The 25,018-nt window shown below is 42.9% G+C and overlaps 1 protein-coding gene across 1 annotated transcript in view; it reads right to left on the bottom strand.

The window, feature by feature from the left end:
• Positions 1-185: 185 nt before the first annotated feature.
• The window catches only part of CNTNAP2 (contactin associated protein 2), a gene marked incomplete at its 5' end in the record, with an annotated part of 1,134,943 nt that continues 1,110,110 nt past the window's right edge, over positions 186-25,018 (bottom strand). Inside the window, 2 exons of the mRNA XM_019666439.1 lie at positions 186-4,462; positions 7,952-8,032. Of these exons, the coding sequence (XP_019521984.1) occupies positions 4,263-4,462; positions 7,952-8,032 (281 nt within the window). The remainder of the gene's footprint in view (positions 4,463-7,951; positions 8,033-25,018) is intronic.

Genomic DNA, 25,018 nt, shown 5'->3' with positions numbered 1-25,018 from the left:
CTTGGAAATGGTGCAGACCATCTAAGCAGACTATTCTTTTTTATTTTTATTTTTTATTAGCTGAGCCATCCTGCTACCTGTTGGCAGCTCAGCAGCTGCTCAGCTCGGGCTGGACTCGAACTGCTGTTGCTCAGAGCTCAAACTCTTGAGCGAGCTCTTAACCAACTGAGCCACTCGGCCGGCCCTAAGCAGACCTATTCTTAAAGCACCTTTTCATCTGGGAAGCAAACTTGTCAATGCACGTCAGACATCGGTACCTCTGTAGCCCTAAATCCTTACCACCTTCTGCCCAATAGGAGACGATCAGCTTGAGAACACGCTTTCCCTGACAATGGGTTTTACATACCATTTGTATCCACAAAACGCTGCTGGGACAGAAACCTGCTCTAATGTCGCCAACATCGTCATGCAGAGCCGGCAGGCTATGCGGAAAAGTCACCTTTTTCTGTGTGTTATCTTAGTTTAAAGCCAGTTTGATTGCACTGAGGGTGGGTGTAAGCTATACCCAGTGGGAACGTGGGGCTTCTATGCACATGGGGTTCTGATTTTTCTGGCTGTTGGCTGTGTCACCTCCCCCAGGGCTGAGAGGCTAACTCCCTGGCAGTCTACCCAATGCATAATTTAGCTGAGGTACAGCAATGCCCTGTAAGTCTCCACGTTCCTGGACGTGACCACGTGTTCTCTTCTGATGTGACAACCACAAGCCAGAAGGGAAGCTTGCCAGTAGGCTCCACTGACTTTGGCCTTTGTATTTGGTTTTCGAAGTATGCTACAGAGAAGAATCAGCACCTCACAGTTGTCTTATAAAACAGCTCTAACTTTAAATATGAGGCAAAGAAAGACAGACAGAGGTTCAGTGACTTGAGGGAGGTGACGTAACAAGGCAGGCAGAGGGAGAAAGGCTTAGGACCCGAGCAGCTGATTCTCAGGGTCCCCCCACCCCCAAATGTCATTTAAAAATGATGCGCGTTGGTTTTCAGCCCCCTTCAGCTACACATGCTGTTACTGTCTGGCACCTATTTCCGGGTCAGGTGGCTCTACTGGGCTTGGCAAGTTAGGACCTCTGTTTGGCGAGCTCACTGGAATTCATTTTGATGATTCAATTTGATAATTTGCTGCCTTTCTTTTTGAAAACTGCTTGATAGGAAGAGGGGGAAGAAGCTATGAAGAGGCTCAACTCGGCTGCCCATCGTTTGCAGGCGGGAGACATAAAGCGACAACCATTCATATGTTTACACTGTTAAGCGAAGGGCGAGGGGGAAAAAGAGCCCATTACAGAAGGAAATAAGCTTCCTCCAGACACTACGCTGACACTAGGCTTTCACACCCGGGAGCTGTTCGCTTGCCCTCCCGTGCTTTCTGGGGCCTGCCTCGTGTCTTGGTCCCAGCTCGGCAGTACCTGAAGACCTCCTCTTTGGCTCCTGCCAGCGCTTCTCCTGCGCTCGGAACCTGCTCCGGTTAGTAAAGGGAGCTTGTTTATGACATAGGGCAACAGCACATTGGCCAGCGAAGGCACTCCAAACACTTCTTCCCAGCTCTGCAATAAAAACTCCATGTAAGGCTCTCTCTCTTTTTTTGAGCAGCTGGTTGAAAGCCACGAAGGGGAAATATTGGGCTGTCGGAAAAGTCATGATGTATCTTTTTCTATGTTTTTCGTGGCAAAAATGAATCATGACTTTTCCGACAACCTAATGGCATCTGCTATAGCAAGGAGGGCCAGAGCAGAGCTTAACAGCAGTGCCACACCTCAGCTCTGCAGCCAGCTTCCTCGCGCCCTGGGGAGTGTGTTCTTTTGCGAGCTCAGAAGGGCACTGATTGCACGTTCGTCCTAAGTCCCCTACTCCTAGCTTCTCATAGGTGCCTGCTTTATACACACAGGATGTCTCCTGCACAAATAACCCTAAACCAGCCATCAACTTTCCCTGGAACTTTAAAACAGCTTCTCGCTTTAAAAATCGATTTTGTTTTTCTTTTGTCTGTTCCTATTATGCAAAGACGCTACCACTGGCCTATTTGTGCTCGACTGACAATGCACTGGGAAATGAGATGTGAAGGGTTGGTGGACGATGACTGACAGATCAAGACGAGGCACTGAGCGTGGGTCTTCATGTCACGACTATCTAGGCTGTGTTGCCCTAAACCTTCAAGGGAGGGAACTGGAAAAGAGTTGCTTTCTTTCCTTCACATACACAAACTATTTACCATTTAGAATGTTCTAGATAGGGCCGTCACAATGTTTAAAATTTGCCTTTTCAACTTGACAGTACATCAAAGAACCCCACATGGTAGTCATCTTGGTGACATAAGCAGCCTTTGTTTTCAAGATGTCATCTGTAAATGTTACCGTGTTCTATATTTCATCAGATTAAATACTTTTCATCTTTAATGTGTTTTATGGGAGAGTGATCAAGACCGCGGTAAGGTAAGGGTGCTCATGACAGTGCGTGGGGCCAGTACCTGGAAAAGGGAGTTCGGCTTCCCTTCTGCTCTGTTACCTTGACTTGACTGGGTTTACTGGTCCAGTGTCTCCTTTGGAATGCACCATGGGCCACCAGCAGCTCTGGCGGGGTAACATTTTCCCTACTCAAGAAATTGAGATCCTCCAGTAAGTTAGGCATATATCAAGTATCTTGAAAAGTATGTATACATAACCCAAACAAACTAGAATTTCCATTTTATTGAGACAGGCTATCAGAAAATACCATCAATACTTTTTAAACCTCATCTTATTTAGCAGGAGAAGGAAAAAGGTGATCATATTTAATTCCTCGAAATGTTATTAGAATCTAAAAAAATTTTTTAAAGTATTTATTAAGATCCTGAACTATAATGATCATAAGAAATGATCATAGAAATAATTTTTGTGTAATCTTGTAATAAATAACTGAAATTATTTTTTGGATGGTCCAATCTGAGCTTTGTCCCAGTGGTTTACACATACCATCTATTATTTTTAGATAAAATCGATGAGTTATCAGTTGGTCGAGGTTCCTGATTAAACTGAGGTCTGATTGCCTAGACATGTCCATTCTCTGAGAAGCAACAATCAGGTGCCAGGTGTGTGATGAGCTTGAGGTTCAAATGTATCTGCCGAAGAAGATCCCTGAACCACGGCAGCGTATCACTTTTGAATGGAACAATACATGGAGTAGGTGATTTAAAACATGGCAGTGCTTTCCATATGATTCCAGAGTAATAGAAAGAGTAACAGCAACCATCATGTGGCTTTATTGTGATGTGTCCATTTAGAGGATACTGTCTGCTAGGATTTTGTCACAGGGGCTTAAAAACCAGAGATTTAAAGCAAAATAAGAACAACCTAAAGGATGCAGTCATTAGAAAGTGTCCATACTCTTGCTACAACTATAAAAGAAACAGCAAAGAAATCGTAACATCTGGTACTTACACACACATATAAAAGGTAACCGTAGGTTTCAGGCAAAGGAAAGGAAAAATCTTTCGTAACAGCTGCTAGTTAATCTTTCGTCACCACGGATGTTACAGATATCAAAAAGGTCTAAGACTACACACATGGAACAATATAATCTGATAGAGTTCGATGACAAATAAAACCAACGGTCCCGATATGGAACTACTCGCCCTGGCTGTAAGTCTTCTCCGTTGTGCTGCTTACGTTCGTTGTCACTCAAAAGGCGCCTTCAATTGCTTCAGGCAGAAACTCTCAGAAAATTGGCATAGATTGTGGTCTCTTTGAAAACTGGCAAATAACAGGTCTTCTTTTCCCCATTCTTTCCTTCTCCAACTTATAGGACACTAAAAGAAACATTACATGAACATGACCTAGTAACTACAATAGCCCATTAAAAGTTGACTCTATGTAAAAGGAAGAGAATGCTGGAGGCCATACGTATGTGCATCAGCTTTTCTCAAGAAAAAATATCCACATTCTAAGGGCTCTGAAAAATGTAGAAAACTTGCCCTGTTACCATGGGTTTTTAGAACACCTCTAAACACACACAAAATATGACAGGTATTACCTACAAATTTCAATCATTGCTTAAACTCTAAAAGCATTTTTTTGTATTGTTTTGTTTTGATACAGAAGGGGAAACTCAGCTATAAAGAAATATTAAAAAGTATTTTTTTTGTGGTGATCAGTCTCAATAATCTGTTGCTTGCCTCCCCCAACTTGTGCTGATATTTTAAGGATGTGCTCAAGAGTATGAAGCAGGGTGCTTTCGTGCCTTTCCCTTCCCCCTGATAACTTCCCCCTCCCTAGCCCATCGCCAAATCGCCACCCCTCAGATGAGCCATTCCTTCTTGCTTTCATCAATGGTCTCTGTGAAGTTGGGGTCGTTGTTCATGATGGCAGCGTCTGCGCTCTCTGCCGACTCTGCTCCCTTTGCTTCGTTGGTGTGGTAGGTGCCCTTGTGACGGAACATGTACCGAATGAGGAAGACCAAGGTGCAGAGAATGGTGAAAATCACCACGGCGATGACCCCTGCAGGAGACAGGAGAGGTGCTAGGGGTTAAACAAACCTCACATGTCCCTTGTACACTTTTCTCTCTCACTTCACCATGGTTCCCTCCAGCACTACCCTCTCCCATATGAAACACAAAACTCCGAAACATCAACAACAACTACAAAAACTAATAGAAGTAGAAGGAGAATCAGACAAGTCACAGTTATACTTGGAGATTTCAACACTCTTCTCTCACTGATTGATAGAACAATTAAACAGAAAATCAGTAAGAATTTAGAAGACCTCAAAAACAGTATTGACACACACTTGACCTAAGGAAGTAATACTAATCCTACATACCTTTCTTCAAATAGAGAGGGAGGAAATACTACTCATCTCATTTTATGAGGCCAGTAGTATCCTAATACTAAAACCAGATAAACACATTACAAAAAAGAAAACTATTGAGCAATATTCCTTTTTAATAAAATTTAGCAAATCAAACCCAGCAATATTTTAAAAAGAATATATTATGATTAAGTCGTGTTAATTCTAGGAATGCAAGATTGGTTTAACATTAAAAAATAAAGCACTGTAATTTAACTACATTAAGCAAATAAAAATGAAAAACCATATGATCACCTCAATAGATGCAGAAAAAGCAACAAACTTCAACACCATCTATCGTAATGCCTCTCAGGAAACTATCAATAGAAGGAAACTATCCCAACCTGACAAAGGTCTATGAAAAACCTATACTACTTAATGTTGAAAGATTAAACACATTCTCCCTAAAACAGGGAACAATGCAAGCATGTCAGCTCTTGACACTTTTATTCACAATTATACTGGAAGTCCTAGCCAGTGCAATAAAACAAGAAAAAAAAAGTGTGCAGATTGGGAAGAAGTAAAAACTCTTATTCTCAGATGACATGATTGTCTATGTAGAAAATTCTAAACGAGATATATATATATATATATATATATATATATATATCCCAGAACAAACAATAAATTTAACAAGATCACAGAATACAAATATATAAAAATCAATTGTATTTTTTATACTAGCAAGAAACACTTGAAAATGAAAGTAACAAATTAAAACCATTTGTAACAGAACAAATTGAATACAGTTGTTCAAGACTAGGCTCCAAAACCTGTAAAATCTTTGAGAGAAATTAAAGAAGACCTAAATAAATGGATGAATATACCATGTTTAAGGTCAATATTGTTAAGATGTTCATTTATAGATCTAATGCAATCCTAACGAAAATCACAAACATTTTTTTGGTAGAAATTTGTAAGCTGATTCTAATTTTTATATGGCAATGCAAAGGACCCAGAGTAGCCAGAATAATTTTGAAAAACAAACAAAAGAATTGGAGAACTTATACAGCTTATTTCAAGACTTACTGCAAAGACACAACAATAAAATAAGCATGGTATTGGCTAAGGAAAGATCTATAGATCAAAAGAACAGAATAGAGCCCAGAAAACAGACATACACGTATATATGGTCTATTGATTTTTGCCAAAAAGTGCCAAGGAAATTATTTTTGAGGAAAATATAATCTTTTCAACAAGTGGTCTTGGAATAATGAGACATTCATTGGAAAATGATGACTCTGACCTTTATCTCACACTGTATACAAAGATTAACTCAAAGTGATTACAGACTTAATAATAAAAACTAAAGCTACAAAACCTAGCAGAAAATCTTCACAACCTTGGGATAGGCAGATTTTTTAGTTAGGATTTAAAAAAAAATCACAAAACTATGAAAAGATTAGAAAAATTGGACTTTATCAAAGTTGACATCTGCTTTTCAAAAAAAAAATATCAGTAAGAAAATAGAAAGGCAAGTCACAGACAGAGAAAAAGTATTCAAAATACATATGTCCAACAAAGGACTTATATCCAGAACATAAAAAGAACTTTTACAACTTAATAACAAGAAGTCAAACAATCCAATTAAAAGATGGCAACAATTTAGGCAGCCACCTCACAAAAGATTTACAAATGGCAGGATGCACATGAAAAGATGCTCAACAGTCTAGTCACTAAATAACTGCACATTAAAACCACAATGAGATACCACGACTCATCCACTGGAGTGGCTAAAATTAAGAAGGTTGACAATACCAAGTGCCGCTGAGACTGTGGAGCGCCTTGACCTCTCAGATATTGATTATGGGAATGTAAAATGGTTCAATCATTTCGGAAAAGTGTAGGGCCATTTCTTATAAAGTTAAATATCCACTTTCTCTACACCTAGCAATCTCGCTCCTAGGAATTACCAAAGAGAAATGAAAACATGTTCATACAAGACTTGTACAAGAATAGTCACAGCAGCTTTATTCAAAATAGCCCCAAACTGGAAACAAACCAAACATCTCTCGACAGGTAAGAAATTATAGTACATTCATACAATGGAATACAACATGGCAATAAAAATACATGGACTATTGATACATGCAACAATGTGGATAGTTCTCAAAAATGTTAGGTTGGGTGAAAGGAGTAAGGCACATGCTATGTGATCCCATTTATAGGAAACTCTAAAAGAGGCAAAAGTAATCTATGTGAGAAGCAGCAGATCAGGGGCGGCCTCTTGGCTGGGAGTGGGGCAGGGGGAAGGATGGAACGAAGAGGCACAGGGGAGCTTTTTGTGGATGAAAATGTCTTTTATCTTCATTGTGGTGGTGGTTATGGGTGCGCGAGCGTCCAAGGTCACTGACCTGTGACGCTGAAATGAGTGCATATTACACTTAAATGAAGCTGATCTTTAGAAAGCAAAAAAACAACGAAGACAAGCTTTATAGCAGAACTTTGGACAATGTGATGCAAGCAGCATTCTGAATGTCATCTAATTTTATAGTCACACACGCACGCGTATGTTTCTCAGAGGCGTCTGCCTTCTTCCTGTGGAAAAGAAACCTGTTGCCCGGGCCAAGTTGACTGGCTGAGTTTAACATCCTTAATATGTTTACAGTATTAGCTAGACTCAGAGAAAAAGGAAACACCTTTATGAAATAAGACGGAAGGGCAGCAGGATGATTGATATGGGTCCAACTACGAGGGGCCGTATATACCAGGGGGTCTAGTTACTCTGCAGTGTCCACGGGGAGAAAAGACGAGGATATCTTAGATACCGGGTATTCTGAAACCAGACTGGCACAGTCCTTTCCGTTTTTGTAGGAAGCTATCCTGGACCATTTGGGATGTGAGAGGACGAGAGGAAGAAAAGATAGGAGTGGATAAAGAAATGGCCTGGCATTGCCACAGGTTACCTGCTCGCGTATTTGGATGCTGCCTACCTCACCACTACCATTGTTTTTTTTTTTTAAAGTCTGCATTAAAAAGTAGCCAAGTTACATTTATCACAGTTTCTCCATACCTGTACTTGGCAATCTGAAGTGATATTTAAATAGCAAAATGAATAAAGTAAAAATCTAGACAACTCTTTTCTCCCCTATCTACTTTCCACAGGGGAGTAGCCACACGAAAGCCTATTTTGCACCTACCTCCAATGATAGCCGAGTTTCTGTTGACTCCATTTCTTATAGCTTGGCCTTGTCCTGGGTTATATGGGAAATCAGCACTGGCTGTAGAGAAGGAAGTGAAAAGGCAAGTGTGAGAGTCGAGTATCCCACTAATCCCAGATAACTGGATACCTCTCCTTTCACATAACTCATCATTACTTCCTGTTTCCCCCACTGAGATCTCCATTTGAGATGGAGCCACCTTGCTATCGGGTCCCGTGAGAATCATGGCCACACCTACCCCTGCCCTGCTGTTCTCCTTTGCACAAGGCCCAGACAAGCACTGTACCTGCTTTGGAGGAATATGAGAAAATAAAAAACCACCTGAGCACCTGCTCTGGTCCCACTGACAGGCAAGCCTATGTATTACACAATACTTTTCCTTAAGTTTGCCTGAAAGCTGCCTCCCATCCATTTTTATCCCACTCCTAACTGGTGGCACTGGATATACTTATAGATGAGCTTTTCACAGCTTACTGCATTCGTTTAAAAAGCAATCATCTCTTCACATTCATATTTTACACGGCTCTAATAGAACACTGGACATTTTGAGAGTGTATAAGAGGGTAATATTTCATAACAGTTGAGGAGAATATTAATGGCCTAATAAGTATTCTATTTCTTTCCCTATTATAAAAAATAAGAACCATGGCCAGCTGAGTGGCTCATTGGTTAGGAGCTGGCTTGGGATGCCAGCGGGCCCCGGTTCAGATCCCACATGTGAGGGACAGTGACACTGCCCTCTACAGCTAAGATGCTGAACAACAGCTCAACCTGGAGCTGGGCTGCCATGGGTTGCCAGCGATGGCGATGGCGTAGGCTGCAGCCCCTGCTGCAGTGGGTTGCCATGGGCTACTGTGTGTAGCCAGCAGCCAGCGTGAGCGGCCAGCAGCCGCAGTGAGCGGCCGTCCAGAAGCCGGCGACTGATCTGCCTCGCCCGGGAAGAGCGCAATGATGGTGCCAACTTGGGCCAGTGAAGCAACGTCCTCTACAACTAGACTGAAGAACAAAAGGACAGCAACTTGTCTGTTCCCATCCCCCAATTCCCCAATTAAAAAAATCTTAAAAAAAAAAGAATCAGTTGCATTAAATTTAGATGTGTCTCTAAGATAAAAGAAATTTCAAGCAGATACAGGGCAAACAGAGCCTCAAGTCTTTCCATAGGTCAGGAGAGCATCTATTACCATCCACATAAGCTGGCTCAGCTTCAAAAATGATTTCACATTTGTTGGGCTTCTGTTTGGGAAATTAAGGTTCAAGGTAAATCTTCCAATTGGAAGCAGCGCCTCCCACAGCAGATGCCTTAGTCTAATCGGAAGCATGGCTACTGGATGGCACCAATTAAATATAAAAAGTTTTATTTTTTATTTTGTATTATTTGGCATGACTAAATGTGTACACGCTCAGGAAATAGGTTTGTGTTATGATTCAGGGAGAATCTCACTAAAGAACTCAGTTTTTCTAAGGCTGATGGATTCCCGGGGCTATAGACTTCTAAGAATCCCCAGACTAACGACCAAAAGTAGGCAGGGCCCTGTCCCCTCCTTTTCCCCAGGGAATATGGCAACCCCACCCCACCCCCACCCCCGCAATGGGTGGCTTCACATTCTACCAGCACACGCTATGTAATCCCTTCTCTCTTAGACTTGGTATTCTTGCTTGGGACCAGGAAATTTCTTCTTCCCTAGAGGTATCCTATTCTACATAAGCTCAACCATCGGTACCATTCACACCTGAGACCTGATTAAAACCACAGGCGCTAGGAAAGGTATACATGGACGGGAGCTTAAATTGAGTCCCTGGACTTTTCAGACTCCCTTAAATCTTGAACTGGTGAATGTGGAAGAGACATTTCGGTGATATTTGCGTATTTTAGCTGGTCCAGTCCTCAATCTACTGAGACACGTAAGGAAATGGGCAGACCCAGAGCCAAGCACAGTGCCGTTAGCTCCTCTCCCACTAGCTCACTGCCCCAGGCCCTGTCAGGATGGACAGTATGGATTGATATTCAAAATTCCAAGTGTCGGCCCAAGAATGCAATGCTCTCGCGTTTATAGGCTGATCACACAATATTATAATAGATTGATCATAAAACTGTCCCTGTAGGAGTAAAACTAGTTTACATAAAATCATAACGTATTTTTAGGAACCTCGACTTTCTTCTTTAAACCTGACTTTTCTCTTCAGAGAAGTATTTTTAGTAGATGTGACAAACAAATTCACTCATTCATTCATTCAACAAATCTTTGTAGAGTGCCTACTATATGTGCCAGGCATCTAAGTGCTGGAAATACACAGTGGACAATAAAACAGACAAAAAATTGTTAGTGATGGGAACTTTCCACGCCTCCATGAAGACTTTGGTTTACGTAGTCCAAACGCTGATCTGAAGCACGGATACAGTTTTAGTCATGGCCTGACCCACCTACAGCGGACTGTCTGAAATTGCTGTGTAGATACCACGGAGTAACTCACGCACTCAGCAGAAACAGTGAGTCCGTTATGAACGTGCATGATCCCTAAGCCACCCTTCAAAGCTGCTTTTCAAGGGTGAAAACTTATGCCTTCACTGCCCACCTTTGGCACAGTTTCCAGGCCTTTTGATGTTGTAATTACGCTTTTCTGCATACTCTGTAGTCCATGTCCTTCTAAAAAGTCACCAAGCTTGGGATCAGAACCCAGGGAGGGTTGATTCCCAAGTCAGTAATCTTCCGGACATCTGGTTTGCCTTTCCTCTCTCTGTCCATCAAATCTCACCTCTTCCCTGAAACTATCCTCAGGCACCTGAGTGTACGTGTCTGGGCCTCTTGCCAGCGGCGATACACCAAGAGACATGCCTGAGAACCAGACCACAAACCTCATCCACGACACGGACTCCGTTCTGGTAACATACGTGCCCCACCCCCTACCCCAGATTCGCTAGGAGAGCAGAGCAATTTTAGAGGCGCTGGAGTATCAAGGAGCCTATATTTTGGGAAACATCCTGAGTACCAAAATAGGTGTTAGACATTCACAGTCTCCGATCAGCACTCTTCAGTCTGAGTGCTGGACAGGGGCCACACACCCTGTGTCCTTCCCTTGGCAGCTGGGGCTGCTGAGTGCCAGGGACAAGTTCTGAACCCCACCTTCCCAGAGAGGGAGACGTTACACAACCAAGGCCCCCAACGACCACGTAGGTTGTATATATGTGACAAATAGCAAAGCTCTAAATTCTGGGTTACGTGAAATTAGTCGTTATTTGGACACTTCCCTCACATATAAAACTAACTCGGGCCCAGGATAGTGAGTGGTTAGACATGGTGGAATCAGCCGAATGTGTTTCCTTCTACTTTGGGGTACACAAAGTCAAGTCAGGGACAAGCTGTTGAGGAACTATTAATAACAGCACTTCCTCCAAGGCAGGCCCTGTTCTGAGTCCTCTTCATGAGCAGACGCACTCCATTGACCTGTGAGCCGTGTGAGGTAGGCAACGCCATCCCACTTAGGAAGCTAAGACCTTGTCTGAGGCCCCACGGCCAGGAAGTGGTGGAGCCAGGGTTGGAACCAGGAATTATTTGGCTCCAGAAACCACCTTGCAAAAGGCTAAGTGGAACTGTCTCTGATGAGAAGTCCCCACTGTCTCTTAAAGCAACCAACGAGATTAGCCCGATTGTTTCTCTCTGGTTGGTGGGCCGTCTGGGGAGGCCGATCATATCTAAAGGCCTCTGAATGCGCTTGTCAAAAGCTGAGCACGAAGAGACGTTTTATCTGACAAAGGATAATCCCACATGACGACAGTATCAGTGGAACCATGCGGTAAACTAAGAACTCTGAACCCAATACCCCTGGTTCCAGATATGAATCCCTCAGGGGCCTAATCAACACAGGGAGAATGGTCTTCACCGCTTTAGAAACACACGTGGCATCGTGAATAGTGCAAATCGTGCTTTAAGACATTACTGTCGGAAGGTAATTTTTGATTGCATTTACAGAATGTGAAAAACTAACAGAAATTTCAAGGTAGGTACTGAAGTACAATAAACTGATTTAAAAGACAGTTTAAGAACGGAGTATTAAAAAGAGATCTGAATTCTTTTTTTAAAAATTTTTTTCAAATGAGTGGATTTAATTCTAGGTGGTACAGAATTCGGGATCGAACAAAGGCTGAACAGCAGCACACTGTGGCAGGATTCCGGGTTGGGTTTACTCTGCCCGTCCCGCTAAGGTTGGCATGGCTGGGTGAGAAGAACTAAAGAGACGAGTCACTGCATCACTATTTTTCAAAAAAGCTTCTTCTTAAAGGTACAACAGTCTCCAAGACGACACTGGGTTCTAGCTGTAGGTGGCAACAGATGTTATGGCAGGAATCCAGATGTTGAAACAGGAGTGGAATTCGCGCTCACCATTGTTCCAGGTTTCTTCTGCTTGAGGGCCTATCCCCTTCGTCCATCTCCATGGCTGCCTCTTGGGTTGTTTCCGGAGCTGCTTCTTGCCACCTTCTCGGCCGGACATGGCACCTGCCCCTGAGATTTGAATCCTAATCTAGCCTCCCATTTTTTTCTGGTCCCACTCAGCAGGTAGGGAGAAGATGGAATAATAAAGCCTTTTTTTTTTTAAAATACAGAAGATAAACGAGGCCGTTGTGGTTATTAATGTCTACGTTTCGAAATACATCAAGTGGCAGACTTTAAGCTCAGAAACCACATGTAAATAAGACACACATTTAAATGCACATAAAAATAAATTGAGATTATCTAACATAAAAGCCGCCAGAATAAAAGGCACTAAAAGCTTTAGGTTGTCATATGTCAGGGACAAAAAAAATTAGATAGGAGCTGACATCTCCTCGAGAAAATATCGCCATGGAAACCACTGGAGCTCCAGCATCTTAAAGTGATCGTTTGAAGACACTCCAACAAAACTGCTGCTATTAATTATAATTTAATTTAAATTGCCACATTATTTTTTTGCAGTGGGGTCTGGGCTAGATGATGTATGTATGCCTTTGTTCTTCCCAGCTTTGTTTCATTTCACTTTATTCTTTCCTTTCAAATCTGAGTTCGATGGCAGAAAATTATTACTTTTTTTCAAATAATTTGTTTTAGCCATTCACTATTGACTGGTATTTTAGAAACAGACATGAAAACAAATGGCTGTCGACAAAGATGCTGAAAGTACAAGGGGACACTTTCATTTTAAGAGAGGCTACTGTGAGCACATTTTCAGGAGGGAGACACTTCTAATGGCCAGCAGGTTTTATCCAGGGGATAATATGGGACACGTACCTTTGTGAGCCTCAAACTCGTGTCTATGCCTAGACCTTCCACCTCCGTTTCTACAGAAAGAGACCCTGCTGGAATTCCTGCTTTTGCATGGGGAAGAGGTTATGAATTTTTGGCTTCTGACTTGAGAAGTAAAACAAGCCTTACATTTTTCCCCAGCTTCTTACCAGAGAGGGCCAGCGGCAGCTGCTTGCATGAGTGTCCGATATCTAGCGACCAAAAGCGATTTAGGTGAAAAGAAACAGAAGAACGGAACTTGTCATCATCTGTTATACGTCTTGTTTAAATAATGCTAACTTTTATACAAAAGGACTGAATGGGCAGTTGATTTGATTAGATTCCCTCCTTCCATTTTTTAAAAAAAAATTTTTTTAAAAGCCAACTTCTAAACTGTCTCAATTGCCTTTCAGGAGAAAGATTTACTGACACTCCTAGACGAGGCTGACATTACATTCTTTTGTCGGAATAAGTATAAATAGGTATTTTAATAGGAAGCAAGTAGCTCATTATGGAGAGATGCTCAGGCTTTGTATAAACACCAAGGTAAGGCCCATGGGGTTCATTTTCATGTTAGACCGAGATCTCTTATTTCTCAGGTGGGCAAATGGTTTCTTCTTCCAGGTTAGTGGTAACTGTGGCGAGTCAAGCTGTCGCTGGATAACGTTATGGGACTCGTGGATCACAGATTGTTACCGCTGGCTTTTCGCCCAACAAGCTCGCTCTCTACAGCTGAGGAGGCGGCGAAAACGCAGGACGGCACGTAGGTTGGCGTCCCTAGCCAGCAGGCGCTAGCGAGGCTCGGTAATACGAGGGCTTGGACGCCTCATGCAGGACGCTTTCCATGCATCTTCTGTGGTTCTCCGGACGAACCTTGAAAGTCTAGAGCAGGGAGCCCCTGAACGAGGGGCTGGGGAGCCCAGGCGGCGGCACTTCCTGCTCCCCGGCCTGAGGTCACTCCGCTTCCTCTCTGCCACGGGGCCTTATAAACTCATGTTGACATTACCACGAATGCAGAAGCCCCAAACCTGGGGAACATGATACATTTGGGAAGTACCAGTCCGCGCCCTCTGTGAGGGAAAACACGGTTTGCAGGTTGCTGTCAGCAGCAGCAGGGTTCCCCCTCCAGGGGCTGTCTGTCCTACTTAAGGAGAGCCCTGGAGGTCAGGTGGGTACATGGGCCCCTGCATTGTGCAAATGGTGGGTTCTTCAGGCTTTTTTTTTTCTCCTTATGCTCATTCTAATGTGCCTTTAGGAGAAAACAAATAAATTCATTCCTGAGTGCTTTGGTTCAGAGCTTTCAAATAGCAAGGTGCAGACTGGCAGAGTGGCTCAGTTGGTTAAGAGCTCGCTCAAGAGTGTGAACTCTGAGCAAAAGCGGTTCGAGTCCTGGCCTGAGCTGAGCTGCTGCTGAGCTGCCAACAGGTGGCAGGATGGCTCAGCTAAAAAAAAAAAATTAAAAAAAAAAGACAAGGTGCTTACAAAGCACCTGGGATCTTGTTGAAATGACGCTTCAGGCTGAGTTGGTCTGGGGCGAGGCCTGGAAGCCTGAATACACACCTCTCTCAGCAGCACAGCTTTCATGGAGACCCCTGGTGGTTCCTATCTCCAGCTGGTCTTGTTCGTGTGTGTTTTAATTTAATGTGGTGCCTGAGAGGGAATAGAAATAATTCCTTCTGAGAACATGGTCTTTTTTTTTCTTTTCTTTTCTTTTTTTTCTGAAGAAGCATTTGTGTGCTTTCAATGATCTGCTTGACAGGCCGCCCCCACGGTTCCATTTCCTTTGGATCTGTTTCTTCATAGTGTTGTGAAAGTTATGCTAGGAACACTGATTTAATTCCTGAGCGCGATTCTTTCGAATTTTGAATGTAGGAGGGAAGAGTCTATTACTAATCAATGTGAAGAAGTCTAAGGAAAAAAACAACCAAGGAGTTTAACAAATGATTATCGTAGGAAAGGTCCTTGGAGACCATTCCTGGTTCTAAGCAAAAATACTAGTTCTCCAAAGCATGTATCAGGGTGGAAGAGTATTGTGATGGCACCACGTAGGCTCCTGAGGTTGTAGATGCATTCAAAGGCACATATGAGCGAGAACAGGGGTATTTTTAAAAATACTGGCTTGTTGGTTTTTCTGGACTTGATGGATGTGTTGCTTGGGAGGCTCCTTGCTGCTGGTCCTTGCATGGGTGGGGTTGTGTCGTGGCCCACGCAGGCAGCTCAGGGTGGAAAGCCTGAGGCCATCAAGGAGCGGCCTGTGTCAAATATCAAGAGAACACCAGAGCCACGGTCTCTCACTTCATGAAATGCTGGGTTGCAGCAGTGGACGCTGAGGAAGCTGGTGAACATTCCCATGGCACAGCGGTCTCAGCTAATGCAGTCTGTGGGTTTCTTACCGGCAAAGCAGTGCTAGCAGGGACCGGCTGCCTGTCTGTTGGATCATGGAAACAGCCTCAGTTTCTAAGGAGAAGGTGGTTGAGAAAATAACGATGGTAAGAAGATAATAGCAACCAAACAGTGAAAGAGCCCAGAATGCATCTGTAAAGACAGTCCCTGATGTGTTTCACCTTTTCTCCAAGACAGTGTTCAAGGATTGGCCCCGTTCATTCAATGACTGTCTTTGGGGAACCTTGGAGCTGATGCCTTCAGACTTGCGCCAAGAACACCTCCATCAGGCACTGTGCTGCGTCAGTTAAGGCTTTGAACTTCTGGAATTTATGGCTCGGGAGCTCAGTGAAAATAACCTTTTTATCACAGAAAATGTAGTCCAAAGATGAGTTGCATCATTTGTGAGAAGACGGAGGCCCATTCCATCATTTGAAGAATCAGGCAAGGATGAATTTTACTCCCCCTTTGTGAATTCCGAGTAAATTCAAAGGCCATAACTTGCCTCCTTTGGAAACAGTTGAATGTTCCTGATTTGTTTCTGTCATCATCGTATGTCTTTCGCGGTTGTAGAGCGAATAATAAAATGCATTTGAAAAAACATTTAATCTTCCGCTATCGCCTCTATATCTCAGTGTGCAGAAAACGTCGTCAGTTTTAGATGATGAATTTGCTCCCGCTCTCCACGGACTCGCTCTGTCAATATTCACCCGGTGTTGGCTTTGCAGGAGGTCTGTAGTGTAATTGCTAGTCCATCACAGTGTAAAATTGACCTTTTTTATTCTTATGTGTTCAGAAACCAGTATACAGATACCAGAGGAGGGTTTCTGGGAACACAGACGCACACCCAGATCGCAGCTCGGGGACTGGATTCTGCCCCACCGTGTGGTCTATTAGAAAAGGGGAAGGGGAGATCGAATGTAAAGTGCTTTTAAAATTTAATTCTGTACATATTTTAAGTCTTTTATCAATGCCCAATGTGGCTCTTGCTTTTGAAATACTCTTTTCAGCTGCAGTAGCACAAGTGACAATTTCTAATTCCAATCCCAGGACAATGGCTTGTCTTTCAAGGAGGCTGACCTCAGAAAACTAAATCTACAAACCCCACGCTAGATATTTGTTATCTTTTGAACTGTTCTCTTCCTGAATTAACCTCAGATCTCAAAAGACAAGTATCTTTGCTTGTTGGCAGGTGGAACGGCTAATGGGCATCAAAAAGAACCTGGCGAAACAAATTCTCCTGCTTTCTAAAGCTGCCCAGTGTCCCCCCCCACAGACAGGTTCCTCCTAGGTGCTGGGTCACATTGTGGTCAAGATTCTGTGATAAACTTCCAGCACACACCATGTGAGTCTGTCAGAGCTCTTCTTATTCATGTCAACAGAGTGTGAAAAAAAACAACTTAATTGGCTCTAGCCTTCCTGGGCATTTTTGATATTCCATATCAAAAAAGAGAAAGTGGAGAAAAAAGGGAAGGTGTGGTTAGCAGCAGGAATTTCACCTACAGGTATGCAAAGTACTTATTATTTCAGACTCCTGCATTGTATCTAAGGGACGACAGACGATAGGAAAATAGTTTAGAATAAAGAACTGGAATTCTTTTATGTTTAAACTTTATCATGGCGAGGAAGGAGAAACAGGGAAAGCGCTGATCTGAAGGGAGAATGCCTGAAATTCAGGTCTGATAATGCTATTCTCTGTATCCTTTTGAGCATCGTGCTGTAAACGCTGGGCCCATGGTTCCCCCGCGGACAGCACAGGGGGAAGCTCTGGGGATGGGGAGCAGCATCAAGAGTCTCGTGAGTTCCCAGGTGGTGCTCTGGGCAGCAAGGTGAAGCCAGCCCTCACTGCAGCCGCTCAGATGTTTACTGAGGGAGTGAGGCATTTATTTTCTGAGTCGCATTTTCCCTATCCTTCCAACGTGGCTAATATATCATACCACAGGGCCGGCCGAGTGGCGCGATGGTTAAGAACTCGCTTGGGATGCCAGAGGGCCCCGGTTCGGATCCCACATATGAGGGCCAGTGAACACTGCCCTCCACAGCTAAGATGCTGAATAACAGCTCAACCTGGAGCTGGGTTGCCGTGAGTCGCTGGCGACGGCGTAGGCTGCAGTTCCTGTGGCAGTGGGTTGCCATGGGCTACCGTGTGTAGCCAGCAGCCAGCGTGAGCGGCCAGCAGCCGCAGTGAGCGGCCGTCCAGAAGCCGGCGACTGATATGCCTCGCCCTGGAAGAGCGCAGTGATGGTGCCAACTTGGGCAAGTGAAGCAACGTCCTCCACAACTAGATTGAAGAACAAAACGACAGCAACTTGTCTGTTCCCCTTCCCCAATCCCCCAGCACTGTTCCCATCCCCCCAATTCCCCAATAAAAAATCTTTAAAAAATATATATATATCATACCACATAGGGCCACTGTCAGGATACAACAAAATCAAGCACTGACAGCACTTCTGCAATTACAGTTGCTTACAATTTTAAGCTATCTTTAGTTCTGTCTTTATACCCTTTCCAATTTTCTAAAAGTTAAAATTCCCAAGTAAAGTCTTGAAAACCACTCTTAGCCTTTTCTAAGAGGGTACTTCAAAAACGATTCATCTTGCTCTCTCTGTTTAAAATGACTGCATCCCACATTCACACGGATTTTTATGTACATTTCCATTTTTACATTAAGTTGATTTTACTTTTTTCCCCGCTGAGCCTTCCAGGGTTGTTCCTAGGCAGAAACTCAACAGCAGAAGCAAGAATCCACGTGTTCTTTCAACATTTCTGAATAGTCTGTGAAGAGCTAAAGGGAACCAACTGAAGATCCCCAATGAGTAAAACAACTAGTCACCTATTTGTTACTTGTCTTGATAAGGTGACTTCCTCTGCAGAGAGATGGCAGGCGTTGGGTGAAAACTTCATCTGGATAATGTTTCCTCAACGTTAGAAATCATAGGAAATGACACAAGGCCCCGATTTGCCAGGGTGGAACCAGCATTTCCAGGTGGGGACTGGCAGGGATTCCCTTGGGAGAAGTCACACCCAGAGATTCCAACAACCATCTTCCTGACAGGTCAGTACAGGAAGTGATGCCGGGTTCACCTGGAGGGCGTCGTGGTGTCTGAATGGCCCCAAGTGATGTGCAAGCGTATTACACAATGACTCTCTGTAAGAAGAGTCAGCACGGGGGCTCGAAGGCAAGGACAGACGCATGTATCTGTGACAACACTGAGCTCAAATTTACTTCATTTTCGTGAGCTTCTCATAACATTCCAGCACAAGAGTGAGACAAAAATGAAACTGTGACTTGTTGGAGTCAGTCGTTCTGCCATCAACAGAGAAGTCACCATAGCCACGTGGACACCTGTTAGTTACCCTGTACGTCCCCAGCCCCACGTGACAGAGACAGCAGATGAGAAGGCCCACCAGGCACAGACGGGGGAAGAGAGGCATCTCTAAGGATGGTGCCAGGTGGGGTGGGTGGAACACAGAGACCACTGGGAGACAATCCTACCCTCCTCAAAATCGACTGTGAGGGACGAAGGGAAAGAAAGGTGGGAGGCGAGGTAGAGGACACTGGGACTGCACGAGGAGGCCCACAGGGAGGAAACAAGGACCGCAGAAGCAGTCTCAAGGCTGAGTGTTGGTGACGCTTTTGATTTTTTCACAGTGTTGTTTCAGAGAGGAAAATAATTCTGGTTAGGAAAGAACAGACCCTTTGAGCAAAGGCAGTCCTCGACATAGTCAAACATATGGTGCACTTACACGGTGGAAAGTCTGCGGACTTAATCGTCTGACTTCATATGCTGCGACTAGAAAGCAGCACGTGGGAAAAGAGAATGGTGCACAGGGTATGCGGTGCTGGAAGGGGGAGTCCAACCCCAGCCCCTCGACCCGTCTCAATAAAAACTCTAGACATAATCCCAATGAAATGACTGGAATCCCAAAATCACACAAGGAAAGTACATAGGCAAGGACAGGAAAATTCTGCAAAAAAGAGAATGAAGGGAAATTAGCTTTATAAGATATTAAATGCTATTATAAAAGCTCAGTCATTACTGCAGCTGGGTACTGTCTCATGAAGAGTCAGATCAATGTGGCAGATCAGGGAGCCCAGAAGTAGACTCAAGTACAAAGGGCAATTTTAAATATGATCAGAGTAGGAAAGGGGATGAAACCTTGACCAACAGTGCTGGAACAACTGGTTGACCAGTTGGAAAAAATAAAGTTGAATTCCTATCTTACTCCTTCCACTCAAATTTTAAGTGGAGTAAATATATAAAATTTACAAATAAGACAAAATCATTAGAAAAAAATGTGGAAAATTAAAAAAAATAATTTCTGAATGGAGAAGGCATGATACAAACCCCAAAAGCCATAAAACATTTTATAGTTCACCATGTAAAATTAAAAAATTTTTCACATGAAAAAACCCCCATAAATTAAAAAAAAAAGAGATCAAACTAGGAAAACATTCAGATGTAGTAAAATACTAATTTACTTAACATATAAAGAATTCTTATAAATAGTAAACGACCAACAAATAGGAAAGAATATAAATATATACATAAGCATTTGGTCAAAGAATATATACAGGCAGTTCATGGAAAATAAATACAAGTGACTTATAAACACAAAGATACTTAATCTCACTCAAAATAAATGAAATAAAAATAAAACAATAGAATTTCATTTTTTCCAAAGAAAATGTAGCAAGTTTAAAAGAATATTATGATGTGCTATGTTGGTGATGGTGTGGTAGAGGGGAAGATACTGATACCTTATTGGATTGGAGATACTGTATCATTGGAGGGTGATATGTAATAGCTATCAAAATTAAAAATACATCCCTTGACTCAACAAAACCATGTATACAAAGCTATCCATTATGGAAACAAGAGATGGGAACAACTTAAATGACTATTAGATAAAAATCTAGCCAAACATTGCATTTGACTTAAGCTATACAAACATGCTTGTTACTTTTGCAAAAAAGCAGAATTTGGATCATTTGCAGTAAATGTGCACATTAGAAAAAGGGGGGATATTAATTGTTCTTTGCACTTGAATAAATGTGGACTGTGTTTGGTTACTGAAGAGCACAAAAGGTACCAAGAGAATGAAAAGATTAAGTATCAGAGATTAAACGTGTTAATCATGCAATCTTAGCATAATGATGAGAAAAAGGATCTGCTCAGAAATAATTAAGATGTCATCATAAGAGTTGGAAAGATTATTTTAAGTGCTTGCAGGTGGTAAGGAAAACCAACTACCAGCTTGTAATTATGAAGTCAACTGAATAAATATATGCAGTTTTAAATGTTCATCATATCCATAACTCTTTTGCACATGAAGATATAAAAATATTTTATCTTCAGATGGTGGGAAGAAAATTTGGACTACAGACAAGAAATGAAGTCATTAAAAATCATGGCACTAAAGGTAGGGGTGTCTTCAGAAACCAAACTCGCCATTCCCAAGAATTGTGGTGAGTGAAGCCTTAATCTCAGCTCACAGTAGCTGGGCGGAACTGTATATTCTGGGATCTACCTCGAGGGGTCCTGGATACCACATTCCATCTAGTTCCCAGTTTATTTGGGAGAAGGNAGTGAAGCTATCACTTTAGCGCATTTGAGCTTATTACATGTGAATTATGCTAATCGAACATTGATTGGACTCGTCTCATACTGAAATCAAATATTGAAATACGATTTACTGGAAGAACGTACTTTCTGCATGGAGATGTCTTGGCCAAGGTGTCATGGTGTGGGGGACCCTGCTCTAAAGAATGCAAATTTTAGAAATGTAGTACAGTCACTTCTGAAATTAAATCCACAAGCTGTCACTAGGACTCGAATGTCTTACATTCACAGTGATACGGGGTAGGGAAGAATAGCCCATTTAAGATACTGACATAATTCCTGGTAAAACCTTAAAATGAAATGTTCCCGACTATACTTTTAAGGGGAATGCAGCAATTACATTTGCAATGCATTAGCATGCTTTCCTGGCATGTCTTATTCAGCGGCTGCATACCAAGTGACAGGCGGGAGTGTCATGAGAAATGAAAAGAGGAAAGGGCACGTGAATGAGAAACGCGGGGAGAATAAAGCCGGTTCTGCCGGCGACAGGCTTGTGCCAGAGGCCCGGGGACGTGCCCCCCTCTGGGCCTGGGCAAAAGCTTAGATGCCCGCTGCTCAGGAGGTTTCCTACTTTCCTTTGAGTCAGTGTAAGTTCATCTACGCATCCGTCTTGTGTGTCCCATGGGATCTACTCATCAGCTGAGTTTTGTGACGTTTTACACTTTTTAGAGCGTCCTATCAATATTTTTTTTTGGGGGGGGGGAAGGAATGTGATATTATAAAATATGAAATATCACTGTAAACTGAGTTTTTTACTTTTTGTGAAAAAGAGCCCAAGGATCTTAGCATGCCAGTGAGACTTAGGATGTTAGGATGGAAGGCTTTTTGATAAGGAGCTGCCGTGTGCTTCTCCCTCGCAGTGGTAGGGGCTGGGGAAGTCACCCTTCTAAAGGTTTTGCAGGGTCCAGAGGAGATAGCTGGCCCTGGTACCAGCCCAGAAGACCTCGCCTGTGCTCAGCAGACACTGCTGGGACAACTGGTCCCAAAGCACTGTTCTCCTCTGTCGCTTCCCTAGCCTCTTGGGAAGAATAGGTCCCACTGGTGGCAGTGGGGGTGGTTTTCGGTGATTGACAGGCTGAGCAAACCATTTCATCCAGTCACAGGGTGAGGAAGCCATTTCCTTCTCAATCCCCTTTCAATCTTTCAAAGGCTCAGTTTGGGGCTGGGCTGTCTTTTCCCCACACCCAAACTTGCTATTTTCCCTGTTTTAATAAACAGAGAACAGCCCTCAGGCCTAGTCACTTCAGCAGGCAGCAGTACTGAATTTCACAATATTTCCATAGCATGTTATTTTTTTCATCACTACTTTATCGTTAGAGCAAGCAACACTGGTTTTCCATTTTATGGCCACAATTCAAAATTTCCTCTTAACATCAATGTTTTCCTTTAAAACATAAATTTATTTAAGTAAAAATAGAGAATCCATTTAAAGCCAGATATTAAGTAAGTAAAGCAGGTAACCAAGAATGGCAATGANAGAGGGGAAGATACTGATACCTTATTGGATTGGAGATACTGTATCATTGGAGGGTGATATGTAATAGCTATCAAAATTAAAAATACATCCCTTGACTCAACAAAACCATGTATACAAAGCTATCCATTATGGAAACAAGAGATGGGAACAACTTAAATGACTATTAGATAAAAATCTAGCCAAACATTGCATTTGACTTAAGCTATACAAACATGTTTGTTACTTTTGCAAAAAAGCAGAATTTGGATCATTTGCAGTAAAGGTGCACATTAGAAAAAGGGGGGATATTAATTGTTCTTTGCACTTGAATAAATGTGGACTGTGTTTGGTTACTGAAGAGCACAAAAGGTACCAAGAGAATGAAAAGATTAAGTATCAGAGATTAAACGTGTTAATCATGCAATCTTAGCATAATGATGAGAAAAAGGATCTGCTCAGAAATAATTAAGATGTCATCATAAGAGTTGGAAAGATTATTTTAAGTGCTTGCAGGTGGTAAGGAAAACCAACTACCAGCTTGTAATTATGAAGTCAACTGAATAAATATATGCAGTTTTAAATGTTCATCATATCCATAACTCTTTTGCACATGAAGATATAAAAATATTTTATCTTCAGATGGTGGGAAGAAAATTTGGACTACAGACAAGAAATCAAGTCATTAAAAATCATGGCACTAAAGGTAGGGGTGTCTTCAGAAACCAAACTCGCCATTCCCAAGAATTGTGGTGAGTGAAGCCTTAATCTCAGCTCACAGTAGCTGGGCGGAACTGTATATTCTGGGATCTACCTCGAGGGGTCCTGGATACCACATTCCATCTAGTTCCCAGTTTATTTGGGAGAAGGGCCCCATTCCTAAGACAGCTGGCTTTTCAATAGCTCATGAGCCTGAGTGAATCCACTGGACACGTCTGGGTTTGGATTCTCCTGGATTCTTGACAACCTCTGGCCCTGGATCAGGGCGGGAGGAGAATGGGGTCCTGTTCACTGTTTTCTACTCCGCTCAATGCTTCTGGATTTTCCAAGTCCCACCCACTTCCTGCTCAGGGGCTGTGAGAAGTCCTGGTAAAGAGCCTCTTGACATCAGAGGCATGTTAGCTCCAGGGTGGGAGCCAGATGACTCGAGGTCACAGTGGAGACTGCATGCACCTGCCAGCACCTATCAGAGGCCGGTCCTCCAGGGCCTCTAGGGGGCGCAGTGCACCTGTAAGTGAACGGAGGTAAGCACCTCGAGCATACTGTGCAGCCTGTGCTGAGACCACCTGGACGCACCGGAAGTCCTGTACAACAGTAACCAGTTATAACCTTTATAACCAGAGGGTTCCTCGGGAAATGAAATCTTACATCTAAAGTGCTCTGTCTATCTTAATGATATTGAAAAAAGATCCTAGGATGTGGCCTCTGGTCTGGTGTATTCTGGATCAAATATCACGAATGCAGTAAAACACCCCAAGGCTTAATATGAACGCCTTGTAAAACGGCTCTCTGGACGCTTTGGAGCTGGTCCTTAGTGCAGAAGTTTCTGGCATCAGACTCTTGGCTGTATTTTCTCTGCTGTTTGTTTTGTTTTTGTGTTTTACGGAATGTGCACTGTCATCTGTAGTTGTCTTCTTGCTGGCAAATCCTTGCCATTCCAAGGAAACGAGGTTCCCTGAATTTGACAAGGAGGAAGAACAGAGCCCATAACTCTGAGAGGTGAACCACAGCCATTGTCTGCTGCTGTGGGACCCTCAAATAAACCAGAGCTCAGGGCTGGGTTTGCTTTTTCCACCTGGCAACTACCGTTCTAAAAATATTCCCCGGGACCATACAATGTGCTTAGAAACAGGCTGTCCCTCTCATTAAGGGGAGAGAAAAACAAGGTAGAAAAAACAGTGACCAGATGTTTTTAATAGAGCAGAATTGGTTGAAATCACATCAACCTAATTTTGTTTACCGTTTCCCTCTGTAAAAAATGCTCTGTGATGGCCCCATGCTGGGCCCTTGTGTTTCAATGATCCTGTCGTACTGCCCAGGGTGTTTCAAACTCCGCTCGCGTGGGAACCACCCTCACATTGTTCTGCCATATCCGTGTAAAACCTAATTATTACCTGTTTACTTGTTTTCACTAAACTGATTCAAGTTCGTATTTAAATAAATGCAGTGATAAAACTTTATAATAAGCCTGAGTAATTTCATTGCCTGTCAGGGCTCTAATCAGAAGCGTGCTTTTTTGTTACTAAAGGGTGAATAACAAGGGCGAGAGAGGGTGAACAGCATGCAGGAACCAAAAGGAGACTTTCTCTCTGACAAAACTAGAAGGATTGAA

Source organism: Hipposideros armiger, unplaced genomic scaffold (assembly GCF_001890085.2).
Source record: "Hipposideros armiger isolate ML-2016 unplaced genomic scaffold, ASM189008v1 scaffold_470, whole genome shotgun sequence".
In the NCBI taxonomy this organism is placed as follows: Eukaryota; Metazoa; Chordata; class Mammalia; order Chiroptera; family Hipposideridae; genus Hipposideros; species Hipposideros armiger.
The sequence above is the reverse complement of the archived record's forward strand: the minus strand, read 5'-3'. Positions and strand labels throughout refer to the sequence as shown.